The sequence below is a fragment of the Bos mutus genome, chromosome 7 (assembly GCF_027580195.1).
Source record: "Bos mutus isolate GX-2022 chromosome 7, NWIPB_WYAK_1.1, whole genome shotgun sequence".
Taxonomy (NCBI): domain Eukaryota; kingdom Metazoa; phylum Chordata; class Mammalia; order Artiodactyla; family Bovidae; genus Bos; species Bos mutus.
The window spans coordinates 27,326,463-27,345,676 of NC_091623.1; the positions used below are offsets into that span (position 1 = coordinate 27,326,463).

The following is a 19,214-nucleotide window of genomic DNA, read 5'->3' on the forward strand; positions in this document are numbered from 1 at the left end:
TCATTTCAATCTCAAGGAAAGGCAATGCCAAACAATGTTCAAACTACTGTAATTGGGCTCATTTCGCACGCTAGTAAGGTAATGCTCAAAATCATTCAAGTTAGGCTTCAGCAGAATGTGAACAGAGAAACTCCAAATGTACAAGCTGAGTTTAGAAAAGGCAGAGGAACCAGCATTTATTGGATCATGGAGAAGGAAAGGGGTTCCAGAAAATTATCTACTCTAGTTCAATGACTATGCTAAAGGCTTTGACTGTGTAGATCACAACAAACTGTGGAAAACTGTGGAAGAGATGGGAGTACCAGACCTCCTTTCCTCTCTCCTGAGAAACCTGTAAGTGGGTCAAGAAGCAACAATTAGAACTGGACATGGAACAACTGACTGGTTCAAAATTGGAAAAACAATACGTCAAGGCTGTAGGTAGATTGTCGCCCTTCTCATTTAACATATGCAGAGTACATTATGTGAAATGCCAGGCTGAATGAATCGCAAGCTGGAATCAAGATTGCCAGAAGTATCTTTTTTGTTTGTTTGTTTGTTTTAATTTTATTTTATTTAACTTTACAATATTGTATTGGTGTTGCCATATATCAAAATGAATCTGCCATGGGTATCAACCTCAGATATGCAGATGATACCACCCTTATGGTAGAAAGTAAAGAGGAACTAAAGAGCCTCTTGATAAAGATGAAAGAGGAGAGTGAAAAAGTTGGCTTGAACCCGAACATTCAAAAAACTAAGATCATGGCATCTGGTCCCATCACTTCATGGCAAATAGAAGGGGAAAAAGTGGAAACAGTGACAGATTCTATTTTCTTGGGCTCCAAAATCATTGTGGATGGTGACTGCAGCCATGAAATTAGAAGAAGCTCCTTGGGAGAAAAACTATGACGAATGATTTTGCCAACAAAAGTCCACATAGTCAAAGCTATGGTTTTTCAAGAAGTCATGTACGAATGTGCGAGTTGGACCAGAGAGAAGGCTGAGCATCAAAGAATTGGTGCTGAGCTCTCGAATTGTGGTGCTGGAGAGGACTCTTGAGAGTCCCTTGGACTGCAGGGAGATCAAACCAGTCAATTCCAAAGGAAATCAATCCTAAATAGTCATTGGAAAGACTGGTGCTGAAGCTCCAATACTTTGGCCAGTTGGTGCAAACAGTCGATTCATTGGAAAAGACCCTGATGCTGGGAAAGATTGAGGGCAGGAGGGGAAGGGGATGATAGAGGATAAGATGGTTGGATGGCATCACTGACTCAGTGGACATGAGTTTGAGCAAGCTCCAGGAGATAATGAAAGACAGGGAAGCCTGACATGCTACAGTCCATGGGGTCACAAAGATTCAGACACAACTTAGCTACTCAACAACAGCAGCAGTAAGGTACTTTGAGAAAGCAAGTGGGGATTAAAGAAGATGTATGGATGCCCACTTTGGATTGCAGTGGTTTGCAATGTCAGGGCTGATGCTAGTGAGATGTACTTGAAAGAAAGGCATTTAGGATTTGGATATTTGAGGAAGAGAAGCATCCCAACCAGTTGCACTTTTGTGAAAAAAAAAAAAAAATGTAAAGGGAGAGATGAGTGAGGTGTGCTCTGAGAAAGGGAGGGGCTGGCTGCCTGGAGGAGATGTTCTGTGCTGGGAGATGGTTGGGATTGGAGACTGGGGGTCTTTAAAGGCAAGAGAAAGGCTTTCTGTGTGATACAGTGGTTTACAGATGTCATGGCCCCTGCATCTACTTTAGAGGGAGGCTTGAGAGTGACACGTGGGAAGCCTCATATGGCCAAAGTGGGTGAGAGAGCTAAACGGCTGTAGTCGGGGAGACCTTTGCCAAATATATGTGAACAAGAAAATCAGTTTCTATTTCTGAAGGATCTGAAAAGCATACCATCTCCCCTTCATATCTCTCATCATTTCCAGCAGTAAACTTCCAAAATTCTTACTGTAGCAGGTGAACAAATCTAAAGAGGTTTTGTTGAATAATGCCAGAACATAAGAAGCCAACCTGGGTAAGTGCAGGAGTAAACATTAATTTTTTATGGCTGCACTTTTTTTTATCAATAATTGCTCATTTTAATGGTATTTGATAACCCAGTAAGATTATTTCAGGTGGGCCTGCAGCTGACATAGAACTAAAACATTTGTCCAGTCCCATAGGATTTTCTCCATACCTGTGAGAGCATTTAAGCTGTAACTAAACCTGCTTGATGTCTGTTGCACAGACTGCTTATTGTCTGTTTATTATGAACTTTTTCAAAGCTGTGATGGAGACTTATTCATTGTGTATCCTCGGCCCCAGGCTCGTTGCTTTTTAAACAGTTGTTGAGTGGGTAGTTGGAAAATAATTACTTTTTCTCTGCTGTTACTGCGATTTATACGTTAATTTAAGATTATACATAATAAACTCTGTATGTATGTCAAGAGACTTGCCTGGGTCATTTAGGAGGGAGAGCACGGTTATGGCTGCACTTTAGTCTGATATACAGTCCTGCTCCCATAGAGAGATTTTGGTATTTGAGCACTAGCATGGCTTTAAATCTGGATGTCCCCCGATGTCAGGAGCCACTAGGTGGTAGATCCTGCAGCAGAGGCAGTGGTTTAGAAATCAGACAGCTCAGAGGGGCCCTCCCACCTCTGGGCGATGCCCGCTTATCCTTCAGTCTGCATGTCAATTGTTACATCCTCAGCCTCACCTGTCCTAACTGTCTCCTCAGCTAGATCTGGTTGCCTTAGTCTGTGTTCTCATTGGACCCTGTGATTTTCCTTTATAGCACTTACCACAAGTAGTTACTAAAGTGATTATTCTTTTTTTGATTTATTTTATTGAAGTATAGTTGATTTACAATGTGTTAATTTCTGCTGTACAGCAAGTTTATTCAGTTATACATATGTATACATACGACAAACCTAGTTCAGTTCAGTCGCTCAGTCGTGTCCGACTCTTTGCGACCCCATGAATTGCAGCTCGTCAGGCCTTCCTGTCCATCACCAACTCCCGGAGTTCACCCAAATTCAGGTCCATCAAGTCAGTGATGCCATCCAGCTATCTCATCCTCTGTCGTCCCCTTCTCCTCCTGCCCCCAATCCCTCCCAGCATCAGAGTCTTTTCCAATGAGTCAACTCTTCACATGAGGTGGCCAAAGTACTGGAGTTTCAGCTTTAGCATCATTCCTTCCAAAGAACACCCAGGACTGATCTCCTTTAGAATGGGCTGGTTGGATCTCCTTGCAGAGACATCACTTTGCCGACAAAGGTCCGTATAGTCAAAGCTTTGGTTTTTCCAGTAGTCGTGTATGGATGTGAGAGTTGGACCAGAAAGAAAGCTGAGTGCCGAAGAATCGATGCTTTTGAACTGTGATGTTGGAGAAGACCCTTGAGAGTCCCTTGGACTGCCAGGAAATCCAACCAGTCAATCCTAAAGGAAATCAATCCTGAATATTCATTGGAAGGACTGATGTTGAAACTGAAGTTCCAATCCTTTGGCCACCTGATTCAAAGAGCTGACTCGTTGGAAAAGACCCTGATGCTGGGAAAGATGGAGGGCAGGAGGAGAAGGAGATGGCAGAGGATGAGATGGTTGGATGGCATCACTGACTCATTGTATATGGGTTTGAGCAAGCTCTGGGAGATAGTGAAGGACAGGGAAGCCTGGCTTGCTGTAGTTCTTGGGGTCACAAAGAATCAGACACGAAAGAGCAACTGAACAGCACCAACAATACATATTCTTTTTCATTATGGTTTATAACAAGATGTTGAATATAGTTACCTGTGCTATACAGAAAAGTGTTAGTCGCTCTGTTGTGTCCGACTCTATGCAAACCCAAGTACTGTAGCCTGTAAGGCCACTCTGTGGAATTCTCCAGGCAAGAATATTGGAGTGAGTTGCCATTTCCTTCTCCAGGGGATCTTCCCAACCCAAGGATCTAACCTGGGTCTCCTGCATCGAAGGCAGATTCTTCACCGTCTGGGCCACCAGGGAAGGACCTTGTTGTTTATCCATTCTATATATAATAGTTTGCATCAGATGATCCCATCCCTCTCCTCCTGGGTGACCACAAGAGTGTTCTCTACGTGAGTCTGTTTCCGTTTCATAGAGGCATTCATTTGTGCCACATTTTAGATTCCACATGTAAGTGGTATCATACAGCGTTTGTCTTTCTGTTGCTGACTTACTTCACTTAGCATAGTAGTCTCTGGGTTCATCCATGTTGCTGTAAATGTCATTATTTCATTCTTTTTTATGGCCAAGTCATATTCCATTCTCTCTATATATGTATATATACATATACATGGAAACAACCTAAATGTCCATCGACAAAAGAATGTATGGAGAAGATGTGGGGTATATACATTGTTTCCATGTCTGCCTGTTGTAAATGGTGCTGCTGTGAACGCAGGGGCTCATGTTTCATTTTGAATTATAATTTAATCCAGATGCATACCCAGAAGTGGGATTGAAGTCTTTGTTCTATTAGTATCATCTCTGACCAGGCTGTAACTTTCACAAGGTCAGGGACATGTCTGACAGTTTCCCATCATTTAACATTTATTTAACACAAACTATGTTCTGAATAAATGTTTATGGAGCCAGTGAACTGTGGAAAACTTCGACAGGTTACTTCATCTTTATGAGATACCATTTTCCTCATCTGTTTAAAACCTCCATATTAAAAGTTTTTTTCTAAGGTTCTTCAAAGAATTATGGATTAACGCTTCAAAATTTTTGAATTTTAAGTTATCCACACCTATGATCAGAAGTTCAAACCACATAGAATATTTAAAATGAAAGTGTATATAATCCTTCAGTAGAGGTAACAGTAAATGTTTCTTGTCTTACAAATAGAATAAAAATTAAACACACCACAGTTAGCCAGAGTTGAACCACTCCTTAACAGGGTGGGGTTATTTTCATTTCCAGCCCCCATGAATTGGTTTTCCTCTTTTAGTTTCAAAATATTTAATGCCCTAGGGGTGGGATAAAACTTTAAGGGAGGAATCTATGCTGAAAACAGGTGCAGCCAAGGCTGCAGTTCAGTTCCCATTACAGTCTGCTCCATGCTTATTTATAGGCATTCCACGGAGATTTTACTGTTCTTGGTGAGCCTTTGAAGGTCTTCTCCTTTCTTGGATTTAAGGATCCCTTCCAGCTATTGCTTAATAAAGCAGTAAGGCAGACTAGAAAACCCAAGGCTATGGAATTGCAAGAATGTTTTAATAAATTTGGATGTTTAGAATAAGTGACTTCACCCGCAGATCTGCAGCTTAAAAAGCACTTTTGTGTGGAGTGTTTGGTCTTGGGTGGTTTTAGATGGCTGAGGGAAATCATCGAAGGAGTGGGATATAGCTAAGTGGAGCTTGAGTTTGAATATAAATTTGCACAACCAATTGCACCTGTGGAAGGACAGTCATTAATATATAGATAGTGAAAGTGAAACTGCTAGTTCTTCAGTCGTGTCCAACTCTTTGCAACCCCATGGACTGTAGCCCACCAGGCCCCTCTGGCCATGGGATTCTCCAGGAAAGAATACTGGAGTGGGTTGCCATTTCCTTTTCCAGGGGCTCTTCCTGGCCCAGGGATCAAACCGTCGTCTCCTGAATTGGCAGGTGGATTCTTTACCACTGACCCACGGGGGAAGCCAAAAGGATATGTTAATTCCGACATATTAAAAAAAATTCTCATGGAAAACTAAATATTCACATATTTATTTGCTAGTTTGATGGGGGAAAATCTACTTTGGTACATCCTCCAGTTCTTTATCCTGAAGGGAAGGTAAGAGAGACCGTGCGTGCCTGCCACAGTGGCCAGGTATATGTATATGTGTGTGTGTGTGTCTGTGTGTGCTTTGGAGTCGGAGTGCCCAATTGGTGCCTAAGGGTGCTCAGGAATAATTAAGTTTATATAACTGTGTTTGAAAAATCAGTATAATAAAGCTTTGGGCTTTGATCTGTCAATTGTGGCAATTTAACTGTAAGCACCACTCTGTTCAACATTAAGTGAGGTCAGTAGGAGAAGTGATCGTATTCATGGGCCATGGGTTACAGTGGGTTCATGCAGTCACCCTGAGAGTGGTGTGTCCGAGCTAGGGGAGCCGGGGACCAGTAGGCATGGGTGCATCCTGCCTGGGGACTCAGCCTTGGACGTGGCTCCAGGGCAGCCCTCAGGCCCGGGGCTCCAGTTGCTGTTGGTAGAGAACTGGTTGGTAGAAAGACAGCCAGTTATTTAAGAAGGCAGCTGTGCCAGATGGAACCCCTGAACTCTAAAACCCAGTGGACTCATATGTTAAGGAGGTTTAGATGAGCCTGAGTTAGAATTCTCAAAGATAGTAATTGTGTGTTTAATATTAGCCAGTGTAATACAAGTTAAGTACTAGAATACATAGTTCTCAGTACCATGCACGTTGTCCTGCTTGGGTGATTAGATTGCAGGGACTGATACCACACCACTAGGGAAGGGGTTTCTTGAATATTTCGGTTACCGTTTATCGCCTTTTGCCCTCCAGGGAGGAGTCTGTTTTGCCCTCCAGTTCTGATCTGCTAAGTTGCTTCAGTTGTGTCCGACTCTGTGCGACCCCATAGACAGCAGCCCACCAGGCTCCCCCATCCCTGGGATTCTCCAGGCAAGAACACTGGAGTAGGTTGCCATTTCCTTCTCCAATGCATGGAAGTGAAAAGTGAAAGTGATGTCACTCAGTCATGTCCGACTCTTAGAGACCCCATGGACTGCAGCCTTCCAGGCTCCTTTGCCCATGGGATTTTCCAGGCAAGAGTACTGGAGTGGGATGCCATTGCCTTCTCCGAGTTCTGATCTACTTGAGTCTACTTCCCAGAGCTGTGCCTACTCTTCTGTCTGGTATAATACCTTAGAAATAATGCCCTGGCAATTTTATGAGCACCTAGAATGTGCAGGCGTTTTACCCACATTATCTCAAATACATGCAGCCCTGCAAAATAGGTATTATAGGCTCCATTTTATATATTTGGAAAAGTTAAGACCCAAAGTCACAGAGCTAGTAATGGGGAAAGCTGACATTTGAACAAAATTCTGTAAGTTTCCAAGTCGATGTTCCTTCTGAAAATAATACAAACAAAAATTAGAATGATATTTTGTTGTTGTTGTTCAGTCACTCAGTTTATCTGACTCTTTGCGACCCCATGGACGGCAGCATGCCAGGCCTCCCTGTCCATCACCAACTCCTGGAGCTTACTGAAACTCATGTCCATTGAGTCAATAATGCCATGCAACCATCTCATCCTCTGTCGTCCCCTTCTCCCGCATCTTTCCCAGCATTAGGGTCTTTTCCAATGAGTTGGCTCTTCGAGTCAGGTGGCCAAAGTATTGGAGCTTCATTTTCAGCATCAGTCCTTCCAATGAATATTCAGGACTGATTTCCTTTAGGATGGACTGGTTGGATCTCCTTGCAGTCCAAGGGACTCTCAAGAGTCTTCTCCAACACCACAGTTCAAAAGCATCAATTCTTTGGTGCTCAGCTTTCTTTATAGTCCAACTCTCACATCCATACATGACTACTGGAAAAACCATAGCTTTGACTAGATGGACCTTTGTTGGCAAAGTAGTGTCTCTGCTCTTTAATACGCTGTCTAGGTTTGTCAGCTTTTCTTTCAAGGAGCAAGTGTCTTTTAATTTCATGCCTGCAGTCACTGTCCATAGTGATTTTGGAGACCAAGACAATTGTCACTGTTTCCATTGTTTCCCCATCTGTATGCCATGAAGTGATGGAACTGGATGCCTTGATCTTAGTTTTTTGAATGTTGAGCTATAAGCCACTCTCCATTTTCACTTTCATCAAGAGGCTCTTTGGTTCCTCTTTGCTTTCTGCTATAAGGGTGGTGTCATCTGCATATCTGAGGTTATTGAGCACTTAATTACCAGGCAGCAATAGACTTAGAAGGTCTTTATTTCCTATGGAAGAAAAATCAAGCAGAAACTAAAGATCAGACAGTTTAAGTAGCTTGCCCAAGATTATTTACTATGTAGCACACCCAAAATTTGAACCCATTTGGAGTGATTACAAAGGTTTTACCCACTGGACAACAGCATGTACTGAACTTTCATGGGAGTGTTACTCTCAGTTCAGTTCAGTTCAGTTGCTCAGTCGTGTCCGACTCTTTGCGACCCCATGAATCCCAGCACGCCAGGCCTCCCTGTCCATCACCAACTCCCAGAGTTCACTCAAACTCATGTCCATCAAGTCGGTGATGCCATCCAGCCATCTCATCCTCTGTTGTCCCCTTCTCCTCTTGCCCCCAATCCCTCCCAGCATCAGAGTCTTTTCCAATGAGTCAACTCTTCACATGAGGTGGCCAAAGTACTGGAGTTTCAGCTTTAGCATCATTCCTTCCAAAGAACACTCAGGGCTGATCTCCTTTAGAATGGACTGGTTGGATCTCCTTGCAGTCCAAGGGACTCTCAAGAGTCTTCTCCAACACCACAGTTCAAAAGCATCAATTCTTAGGTGCTCAGCTTTCTTTACAGTCCAACTCTCACATCCATACATGACCACAGGAAAAACCATAGCCTTGACTAGATGGACCTTTGTTGGCAAAGTAATGTCTCTGCTTTTGAATATGCTATCTAGGTTGGTCATAACTTTCCTTCCAAGGAGTAAGCGTCTTTTAATTTCATGGCTACAGTCACCATCTGCAGTGATTTTGGAACCCCAAAAAATAAAGTCTGACACTGTTTCCACTGTTTCCCCATCTATTTCCCATGAAGTGGTAGGACCAGATGCCAGGATCTTCATTTTCTGAATGTTGAGTTTTAAGCCAACTTTTTCACTCTCCTCTTTCACTTTCATCATGAGGCTTTTTAGTTCCTCTTTACTTTCTGCCATAAGGGTGGTGTCATCTGCATATCTGAAGTTATTGATTATTTCTCCCGGCAATCTTGATTCCAGCTTGTGCTTCTTCCAGCCCAGTGTTTCTCATGATGTACTCTGCATAGAAGTTAAATAAACAGGGTGACAATATACAGCCTTGATGTACTCCTTTTCTATTTGGAGCTTATCTGTTGCTCCATGTCCAGTTCTAACTGTTGCTTCCTAACCTGCATATAGGTTTCTCAAGACGCAGGTCAGGTGGTCTGGTATTCCCATCTCTTTCAGAATTTAACACAGTTTATTGTGATCCACACAGTCAAAGGCTTTGACATAGTCAATAAAGTAGAAATAGGTGTTTTTCTGGAACTCTTGCTTTTTCAGTGATCCAGCAGATGTTGGCAATTTGGTTCCTCTGCCTTTTCTAAAACCAGCTTGAACGTCTGGAAGTTCATGATTCACGTATTGCTGAAACCTGGCTTGGAGAATTTTGAGCATTACTTTACTAGTGTGTAAGATGAGTGCAATTGTGTGGTAGTTTGAGCATTCTTTGGCATTGCCTTTCTTTGGGATTGGAATGAAAACTGACCTTTTCCAGTCCTGTGGCCACTGCTGAGTTTTCCAGATTTGCTGGCATATTGAGTGCAGCACTTTCGCAGCATCATCTTTCAGGATTTGGAATAGCTAAACTGGAATTCCATCACCTCCACTAGCTTTGTTCATAGTGATGCTTTCTAAGGCCCACTTGACTTCACATTCCAGGATATCTGGCTCTAGGTGAGTGATCACACCATCGTGATTATCTTGGTCGTGAAGATCTCTAGGTGAGATAAAACCAAGGTAAAGAGTTAAAAGTAAGTATGGTTAAAAGGGACTTCCACCATGACTCATTTGGTAAAGAATCTGCCTGCAATGCAAGAGACCCAGCTTCCATCCCTGGGTCAGGAAGATCCCCTAGAGAAGGGAATGGCAACTTACTCCAGTATTCTTGCCTGGAGAATTCCATTGACAGAGAAACCCGGCAGGCTACAGTTCATGAGGTTGCAAAGAGTCGGCCACGATTGAGTGACTAACACTACTACGCTGCTGTGGTTAAAAGGAGGTGGAGGACAAAGCAGGGTGTAGGTTAACTAGATTCAAACTTCCTGTTTCTTTTCTTTCTAGGTAACTACTTCCTCTGCGTCAGCCAGCAAGTCTTCCAGTATGAATCCCACAGAAGCCAAGGTATGGAGAGTCTTCAAGGGTCAACTTGGGTGAAAGCCCTTCATTTTGTAAAGCAAAATGAATAGAGACTTTGACAGATAGCTTGTGTGTCCTAGGAGACTTACACTATGGAAGTAAATATTTTCTTCTTAATTAATGAGGGTCTTTGAAAACTCAGCTTTGCTTTCAGTATTTGCCTCAAATACCATCTATATACTTATACAGGATTTTAGAATATCTAGAAAAGTGTAGTCCGTGAGAGTTCTTTTGGTTCTAGCCTTGAGTTTTTTAAATTGTAAGGAAGTATCTCTAAGTACATTTATCAGGATCTAGATAGAAATATAAATTCTTAATTTCTTACTAAAACGGTTTTATTATCCTAACCATTTAAAACGAAATCCAAGAATGAGAAAGTTTACAGTAAATGAACATAGAAAGAAGTGACACAGACTCTGGTTATTTCAGATGCTTTCTGAAGTTTTTTTCTGACATTTGAGTCATGTGGGTCACCATCTTATTGATAAACTGTGGTTGAGCTCTTGGGGTGTATCCTGATAATTTCTTGGAATTTCAGAATTATAAATAAAAGAATGGCCTGCAGTGGGATTGCCGCATAGAATAATAAGCCTATTTCTAAAGAGTTGGCTGAGCGACCTAAACACTCTCACTGACTTTCTGTGACTCGAACTGAGTTTCTTGGGAATGTTCTAGGATGGAAGATTAAAGAGGAAGCATTTTTCAAGATGCTCGCAACTAATTCTTATGAGCTAATATTCTTCAGTGCCTGTAGGAGCTACCCCAGCTCCATTATTATCAAATTGCCCTTGTTTAAAATTACCAACACACTTTTGCTTTGTGTTTTCCTTGTTACTTTACTGTCCCAAGTAGAATCCTATGCCATAATTTAATACTGGCACCATAATGTAGTACTGTTTAGTAATCCTGTGGCATCATCTTGAACTGTATTTAAAGGAGATTGAAAATATCTTGAAACACACTGTCAAACTCTAAGCCCTTATCCAATGTCATTTAGCACTCATTTTTATTTTTAAATGTAAAATTATGTTTTTATTTAGTAATTAATTTCTTAATTTTTTCAAAATACATGTTATCTGATTCGTGATTAACCACCTATTAGGTGTCACTACTTATTTATACCAAAGTGAAGTGAAGTCGCTCAGTCGTGTCTGACTCTTTGTGACCCCATAGACTGTAGCCTACCAGGCTCCTCTGTCCATGGGATTTTCCAGGCAATAGTACTGGAGTGGATTGCCATTTCCTTCTCCAGGCTGATCTTTAAAATGATCTTAAGACTATAGAAAAAAACATTTAGCCCCTGCCCCCGAAAAATTCTCATTGAACTTAGAGTCCGTGAAAATTAAAGTAAGGAGATAAAAAGGAGAGCCAGAAATATGAGATTTCCTTTTTCTTATTATTTTGGTTCACATTTGACACGATGCCTCATTATAATTCATCCCTGCTGACACTCAGCTTAAGGGCCGATGCTTATTTCAAGTGTGTCCTGTTTTCCAGAGTAAATGTCAGCAAATGCTTCAGCCATTGCTGAGCGTGAATCATGAGAATTCTTGGCACTCCTATAGACGTGGACTGAGGGGAGAGAGAGAGGAAAGTAGGAGAGGGAAGAAAGGGAGGAACAAAACTAAGATGCGCCAGTCGATGACTCAGAACCACTCTTGGCCTTAATTCTCTGTCCTTGGTGGATTTCAGTCATACTGTTCTCATTGATCATCTTATCTTCGTGTGCTTCTTTAATTTTTTTTAATTTTAATTAATTTTATTTAATTTAATTTGTATTTTATATTGTAGTAGGCTTCCCAGGTGACTCAGTGGTAAAGAATCTGCCTCCCAATGCAGGAGCTGTAGGCTTGATCCTTAGGTCAGGAAGATGCCCTGTAGGAGGAGATGGCAACCCACTCCAGTATTCTTGCCTGGATAATCCCATAAAGAGGGATAATCCCACAGAGGAGCCTGGCGGGCTGCAGTCCGTGGGGTCACAAAGAGTCAGACACAACTGAGCGACCGAGCAGCCACACCCACAGTTGATTTACAGTGTTATGTTAGTTTGTGGTGTGCATACTTTTTCCATTTATTGCAGAATATTGAGTAGAGTTCCCTGTACTATACAGAAGATCCTTGTTGGTTATCTATTTTAAATACTAGTGTGTATATGTCAATCCCAAACTCCCAGTTTATCCCCCCTCCTTTCCCCTTTAATAACCATAAGCTTCTTTTCTGTTTCTGTTTTGTAAATAAGTTATTTTGTATCGTTTTTTTAAGATTCCCCATGTAAGAGATACCATGCTATTTGTCTCTCTGTGTCTGAATTAGTTCACTTAGCCCAGTAATCTCCAGGGCTATCCATGCTGCCACAAATGGCATCATTGCATTCTTTTTAATGGCTGAGTAATATTCATATATATATATATATTTTAATCCATTCATCTGTTGATAGACTTATAGGTTGCTTCCATGTGTTGGCTATTGTAAACAGTGCTTCAATGAACATTGGAATACACGTATCCTTCTGAGCAATGGTTTTCTCTGGACCTGTCGCCAGGAGTGGGATGACTTGATCTTATGGTGGTTCTTTGCTTAGTTTTCTAAGGAACCTCCATACTGTTCTCCATCGTGGCTGTACCAATTTAACATTCCCACCAACAGTATGGGAGGGCTCCCTATCTCACACCCTCTCTGGCATTTAGTGTTTGTAGACTTTTTGATGATGGCCATTCTGACTGGAGTTAGGTGATATCTCATTTTAGTTTTCATTTGCATTTCTCTAATAATTAGTGATGTTGCACATCTTTTGATGTTCCTCTTGGCCCATTTGTGTGTCTTCTTTAGAGAAATGGCTATTTAGGTCTTCCCATTTTATAACTTTTTTTTCTTTTAATATTGAGTTGTGTGAGCTGTTTGTAAATTTTGGATATTAATCCCTTGTCAGTCACATCATTAGCAAACATTTTCTCCTATTCTGTAGGTTGTCTTTTCACTTTGTTTGTGGTTTTCTTTAATGTGAGAAAGCTTTTAATTAGGCCCCATTTGTTTATTTTCATTTTTACTCCCATTATTCTGGGAGATGGATCCAAAAATATATTGCTGTGATTTATGTTGAAATGTGTTCTGCCTATGTTTTCCTCTGAGAGTTTTATACAAGTATCTGGTCTTGTATTTGGGTCTTCAGCCCATTTTGAGTTAATTTTTTATATGAAATTACAGAATTTTCTAGCTTAATTCTTTCACACGTAGCTGTCCAATTGTCCTGGTACCACTTTTTGAGGAGACTATCTTTTCTCCATGGTATAGTCTTGCCTCCTTTGTTGAGATTAATTGACCATAGGTACATGAGTTTATTTCCAGAATTTCTATCCTATTCTGTTGATTTGTATTTCTCTTTTTATATATTTCTGTTTTTATAGTTATTTGGTGATTGTAGCTTTGTAGTATAGACTGAAGTCTGGGGGCCTGATTCCTCCAGCTCCATTTTTCTTTTTCTAGATTGCTTTGGCTATTTGGGTTCTTTTGTTTCTCCATACAGGTTTTAAAATTTTTTGTTCTAGGTCTGTGAAAAATGCCGTTATTTTGTAGAGATTGCATTGAGTCTGTAGATGGCCTTGGGTAGTAGAGTCATTTTGACAATATTGATTCTTCCAATGCAAGAACGTGGTGTATCTTCCCATTTGTTTATGTCATCCTCAGTTTCTTTCATGAGTGTCTTACAGTTTTTGAAGTACAGATCTTTTGCCTCGTGAAGTAGGTTTATTCCTAGGTATTTTATTATTTTCGATGTGATGGTAAATGGGATTGTTTGCTTAATTTCTCCTGATCTTTTATTGTTGATGTCTTGAAATGCAGCAGTTTTCTCTGTGCTGATTTTGTATCCTGCAACTTTACTAGATTCATTGCTGAGCTCTAGTAGTTTTCTGGAAGCATCTTTTGGATTTTCTACATACAGTATTGTGTCACTATGCCAAAGCCTTTGACTGTGTGGATCACAATAAACTATGGAAAATTCTGAAAGACATGGGAATACCAGACCACCTGACCTTCCTCTTGAGAAACCTATATGTAGGTCAGGAAGCAACAGTTAGAACTGGACATGGAACAACAGACTGGTTGTTCCCATGTCCAAATAGAAAAAGGAGTACGTCAAGGCTGTATATTGTCACCCTGCTTATTTAACTTATACGCAGAGTACATCATGAGAAATGCTGGGCTGGAAGAAGCACAAGCTGGAATCAAGACTGCTGGGAGAAATATCAATAACCTCAGATATCCAGATGACACCACCCTTATGGCAGAAAGTGAAGAGCAACTAAAAAGCCTCTTGATGAAAGTGAAAGAGTAGAGTTAAAAAGTTGGCTTAAAGCTCAACATTCAGAAAATGAAGATCATGGCATCCGGTCCCATCACTTCATGGGAAATAGATGGGGAAACAATGGAAACAGTGTCAGACTTTATTTTGGGGGCTCTAAAATCACTGCAGATGGTGATTGCAGCCATGAAGTTAAAAGACACTCACTCCTTGGAAGGAAAGTTATGATCAGCCTAGATAGCATATTGAAAAGCAGAGACATTACTTTGCCAACAAAGGTCCGTCTAGTCAAGGCTATGGTTTTTCCTGTGGTTATGTATGGATGTGAGAGTTGGACTGTGAAGAAAGCTGAGCACTGAAGAATTGATGCTTTTGAACTGTGGTGTTGGAGAAGACTCTTGAGAGTCCCTTGGACTGCAAGGAGATCCAACCAGTCCATTCTAAAGGAGATCAGCCCTGAGTGTTCTTTGGAAGGAATGATGCTAAAGCTGAAACTCCAGTACTTTGGCCACCTCATGTGAAGAGTTGACTCATTGGAAAAGAGTCTGATGCTGGGAGGGATTGGGGGCAGGAGGAGAAGGGGACGACAGAGGATGAGATGGCTGGATGGCATCACCAACTCGATGGACATGAGTCTGAGTGAACTCCAGGAGATGGTGATGGACAGGGAGGCCTGGCCTGCTGAGATTCATGGGATCGCAAAGAGTCAGAAACGACTGAGTGACCGAACTGAACTAAGTGTGGGAAGATGCAAGAACCTGGGCTCACCTGCAAACAAGGGCATTTGTAGGTCTTGTTTTCCAATTTGTATTCTTTTTATTTCTTTTTCTTCTCTGATTGCCATGTCCTAGACTTCCAAAACTATGTTTAATAAAAGTGGTAAAAGTAGACATCTTTGTAGTGTTCCTCATATTAGAGGAATTGCTTTCAGCTTTTCACTGTTGAGTGTGTTGTTAGCTGTAGGTTTGTCATATATGGCCTTTATTATTTTGGAGTATGTTCCCTCCATGCCCACTTTGCTGTTTTTCCCTTGATGCTTTCAATATTTTCTCCTTGTCTTTAATTTTTGCCAATTTGATTGTGATATTTGTTTAGTTTTTTGTGGCTGCTGGTGTTTGATTTTTGTTGATGGCTGTTCAGCGGTAACTTGTGATTTTAGTGTGTCCGTGAGAGCTCATGTCCTCCCACTCCACCATCTGTCTCCACCTCCCTTCATATACTTCTGGTATTTGGCTTATAACATTTATACTAGCCTCCTCCTGGGGATTTTTGGAAATTGTATGAGCATATTTCTATAAATATTTTGAGCTTTTAGAGAAAAGGTGTTAATGCAAGGTAAAGCCTGTATCAAATCTTTGTCATGTTCGGCACCTTTAAAATGAAAGTCAGTCTAACGTGGCAGTATGTCTGGGTCTCAGGTCTCTCTCTTGTCCCTCATACTTGTTAGGCACACTGCTGTGTGTAGGGTGAAAGGTCAGATCATTGTTAATAAGGGGAGATCCCTTAGAGATTATGTATAGTGGACACTGGAGCCCAATGGCTTGGCTTTTATTCCTGGTTCCATGCTGGCTATGATATTGGAAAACTCCTCCTAACTTAATTTTAAACTTAATTGAACTTAATTTTTACTTTATGTTAGCGTACAGTTGATTGACAATGTTGTGTTAGTTTCAGGTGTACAGCAAAGAGATTCTTTGTGTCATGAAATGGGGATGATGGTGGTGATGATAATAATGATACTCACCATACCTTTCTTACAGGAATATTGTGAGGGCTCAGAGAGTTTAGAACAGTCCCTTGTACTGAGGGGCTATCAATAAGCATTAGTTATTATTGTCATCAATCATTACTATGTTCATCAGACTCACTGCCACCAAAAATAAAGAGATGTGTTAGTGATTACTGATTAAAATGTATATTTCATTAGAACCTGCTTGATTCTGTGATTATACATTCTTTCTTGTGATTATACATTCTTAACTGTATTGTAGCATTCTTCCATGCTAAATATTGCCATAACGCCAGATTACAAATTAGAAGCTATTGATAGACTCAAACCACTACAGTACCAGCTGGCTTATTTTCCTTGTTAATCATTTAATAGATTACATTTGCATAAACTAAAAAAAAGCAGTGTTGCAAGTATAGAAACTCATTAACAAGGATCCAGTTTGAAACGAACCAAAATTTTAAATTTTAAAAACATTTCTTTGTTCATGAACTTTGTTTCCTTCCCAAAGCAATGTGTGCTGGCATAAAAGTGTTGTTATGTGAAGAGCACATGTACCTTCATTACTGAAGCATAAGACCTGATAAATTAAGAGGAGTTTTAATCAGTGTCTTCAGATAATATAGTAAAATATAGAAGTTTGTGCTGATACCACCAAGCACATATAAAGGAAAGAAATAGCAGGAAGCATCAGGCTTCATTTTTAATCTCTTCTTTTGAGAAGTTCATAAACTGTTTCATCAAGTTTTATTCTTGTTTTCATTTCCTCCCTATATGGAGAAGGGATGTACGTACTTAAGGAATTGTCTTTTTGACACAGGTAACTTTGGATTGGGTGAAACTGTCAAATACTCCACTAAAGAACCTGAATCACAGCCAGCTCTTCAGAAGCATTCCTCAAACTTTAGATTTGATCACAGATTTTTATTGTGCAACAAAGAATCTATGCACTGTTTGATAAAACTGTCGTAATATTGTGCAGACAGCATTTCAGAAAACTTTTGATAAAACCTTTAGCTTTGTTAATTCGTGTTGCTTACTTGACTGTCAGATAAAATAAAGTCACACTTGGGGCTGTGCTCTTATATTAGGCTATTCCAGGCAGCAAACAGCTGGAAGGACCGCATTCTCCTAACAAGAAAAGACACAAAAAACAGGTGATGTGGTTCATTGTACCAGGGAACACGTATGTTTACTAATGGTCACTGCAGCTGCCTAGCACGAGCTAATAATTTCAGTTCACCATCTTCTGTAACGCTTTGGCCCATCACAGAATTCTAGTAGGCTTAGTTACCCATCACTCACATTCTGGCACTAAAAATAAACTTCACTGCTTCCTATGTTCTCAACACTGTCAGCATCCCATTCTTTTACCTCATCAGCTGAAACCTGTGCTGAATATTCCACTCATAAAGAGGTCAAACATGTTAATGGCTTTGAGGGATGAGGGTTTTTATTTTCATTTATGTGTTAGCTACAATGTTCATGGTAATAAATCTCTACATATCTGTAATACACGCAGAAGTAAAATGCAGATTGCCATCTCAGTCGTAAGAGCTGACTGTTAATTGATGTGCTTTTATCTAAAGAGTTGCAATTCCGGGAATTCCCTGGCAGTCCAGTGGTTAGGACTCTCTGCTTCCCCTGGAGGGGACACAGATTTGACCCCTGGTTGGGGAACCAGGATCCCAGAAGCCATGTGGCATGGCCACATAAATAGCAGTTCCAATTCCAAGAAAAGCATAATAATCTTAACTCACAACACTTACATTGATAAATACATAAAACTTATCTTTTAGCTCCCTTAGTTGAAGAAAATATATGATAAACTTTATAAACTCTGTTTATTTTTCCTTCCCTTCTTTTTCTTTCTTTTGCATTTAGGCTGTAAAAACAGAACCTGAGAAGAAGCCACAATCATCTAAGGTAAATGATTTAAGTCGACTAATGAATTATTGGGATTCTTTGAAATAATAATGAATAGCTAATTTTCTACATTGATTACTGAATGGTAAAAAAAAAAAAAAAATGGTCAGCTAACTAATTTTGGATTCCCCTTTTGATCATGATTATATAGAGTGTATATAAAATAATTATAATGTTATCTATATATATATATTGTTAAGATGAATAATATTTTATAAATGAAAACAGTTTACTTCAGAAAGCATTTTGTTCAAATCTAGGTCTTCGTTATAGCTGAAGTAATTAAAAAGAAAAAAAAAAAACAGGAACAAAGGACAAGAGACAAAGGGTAATGAGTATCTGATTAATGATGAGACATGGAGGACAAAGGTGTCTATTGAACCCGGCACCTAGATAACTAAAGATGACAGCCTCTCCTCAGAGGCCCTGGGTTTACCGTGGTGGTCTCACCTCCGTCGGTGGACTACTTGTCAGTTGCTCAGGATACAGCTCTCACTTGCCCTTGGGAACGGCTTCCCTTTCTTTCCTGATGCATGGCTGTCTAGACTGAAAGCCGATTCCCGTCTGTGTGGAGACGGACCCCGGAATGTCTGCAGATGGGGCAAGTGTCTCTCTTCTGAAAGGTGCTGTGCGTTACTTCTCTCAAGCACACTTGAGCAGTTGCTCAGATACGATTGCAAGGTTTCCTGTCGGAAAGCACAAACGTGGTTTGGGCTGGAGTACTTTAAGTGCAGGCAGGGGTCGGGGCGCCAGGGTCATCTGGGTAAAAGATGACGCTTATGTGATTCTGTGTAAGACCTCTTGGTGGCCCCTGTAGATGTATAATTCAGCAGCTGGTGGAAGTTGTCTTCTATTCCAAATTTAAATGTTTTTGGTTACCCAGCCTCAAGAGAATTGGGTTTCTGGTGATACCTGTCTTCTCTACTTGTAACGCAGAAAAGATCATGTAAATCATTTAACTGAAAAAAATATAGTGTTCATCTCCTATGAAAGGAGTTTTTTTTTTTTAATTAATTTTAATTTCTAGAGTAGGATCCCCCTATAAACAAACTCAGTGTTCAGAGTGATCTTTTTGATGTTTCTGTGGATGGACTTGCAGTTACCAAATGATCTACATGAATTGTGAGAAACAGCCTATAATGTAGATACATACCTGTGTGAAAAATCATTCCAGATGAAATACTACATTTT

The 19,214-nt window shown here is 40.5% G+C and overlaps 1 protein-coding gene across 8 annotated transcripts in view; it reads left to right on the plus strand.

Moving 5' to 3' along the window:
* The window catches only part of CAST (calpastatin), a 131,720-nt gene that overhangs the window by 65,400 nt on the left and 47,106 nt on the right, over positions 1-19,214 (plus strand). For 5 of the 8 annotated variants that reach the window (XM_070373166.1, XM_070373165.1, XM_070373164.1 and 2 more), the window contains 3 exons: positions 9,994-10,053; positions 17,189-17,254; positions 17,982-18,023. In XM_070373166.1, coding sequence (XP_070229267.1) covers positions 9,994-10,053; positions 17,189-17,254; positions 17,982-18,023 — 168 coding nt within the window. The remainder of the gene's footprint in view (positions 1-9,993; positions 10,054-17,188; positions 17,255-17,981; positions 18,024-19,214) is intronic. The other 3 variants (XM_070373168.1, XM_070373167.1, XM_070373170.1) reach the window with 1 other exon arrangement.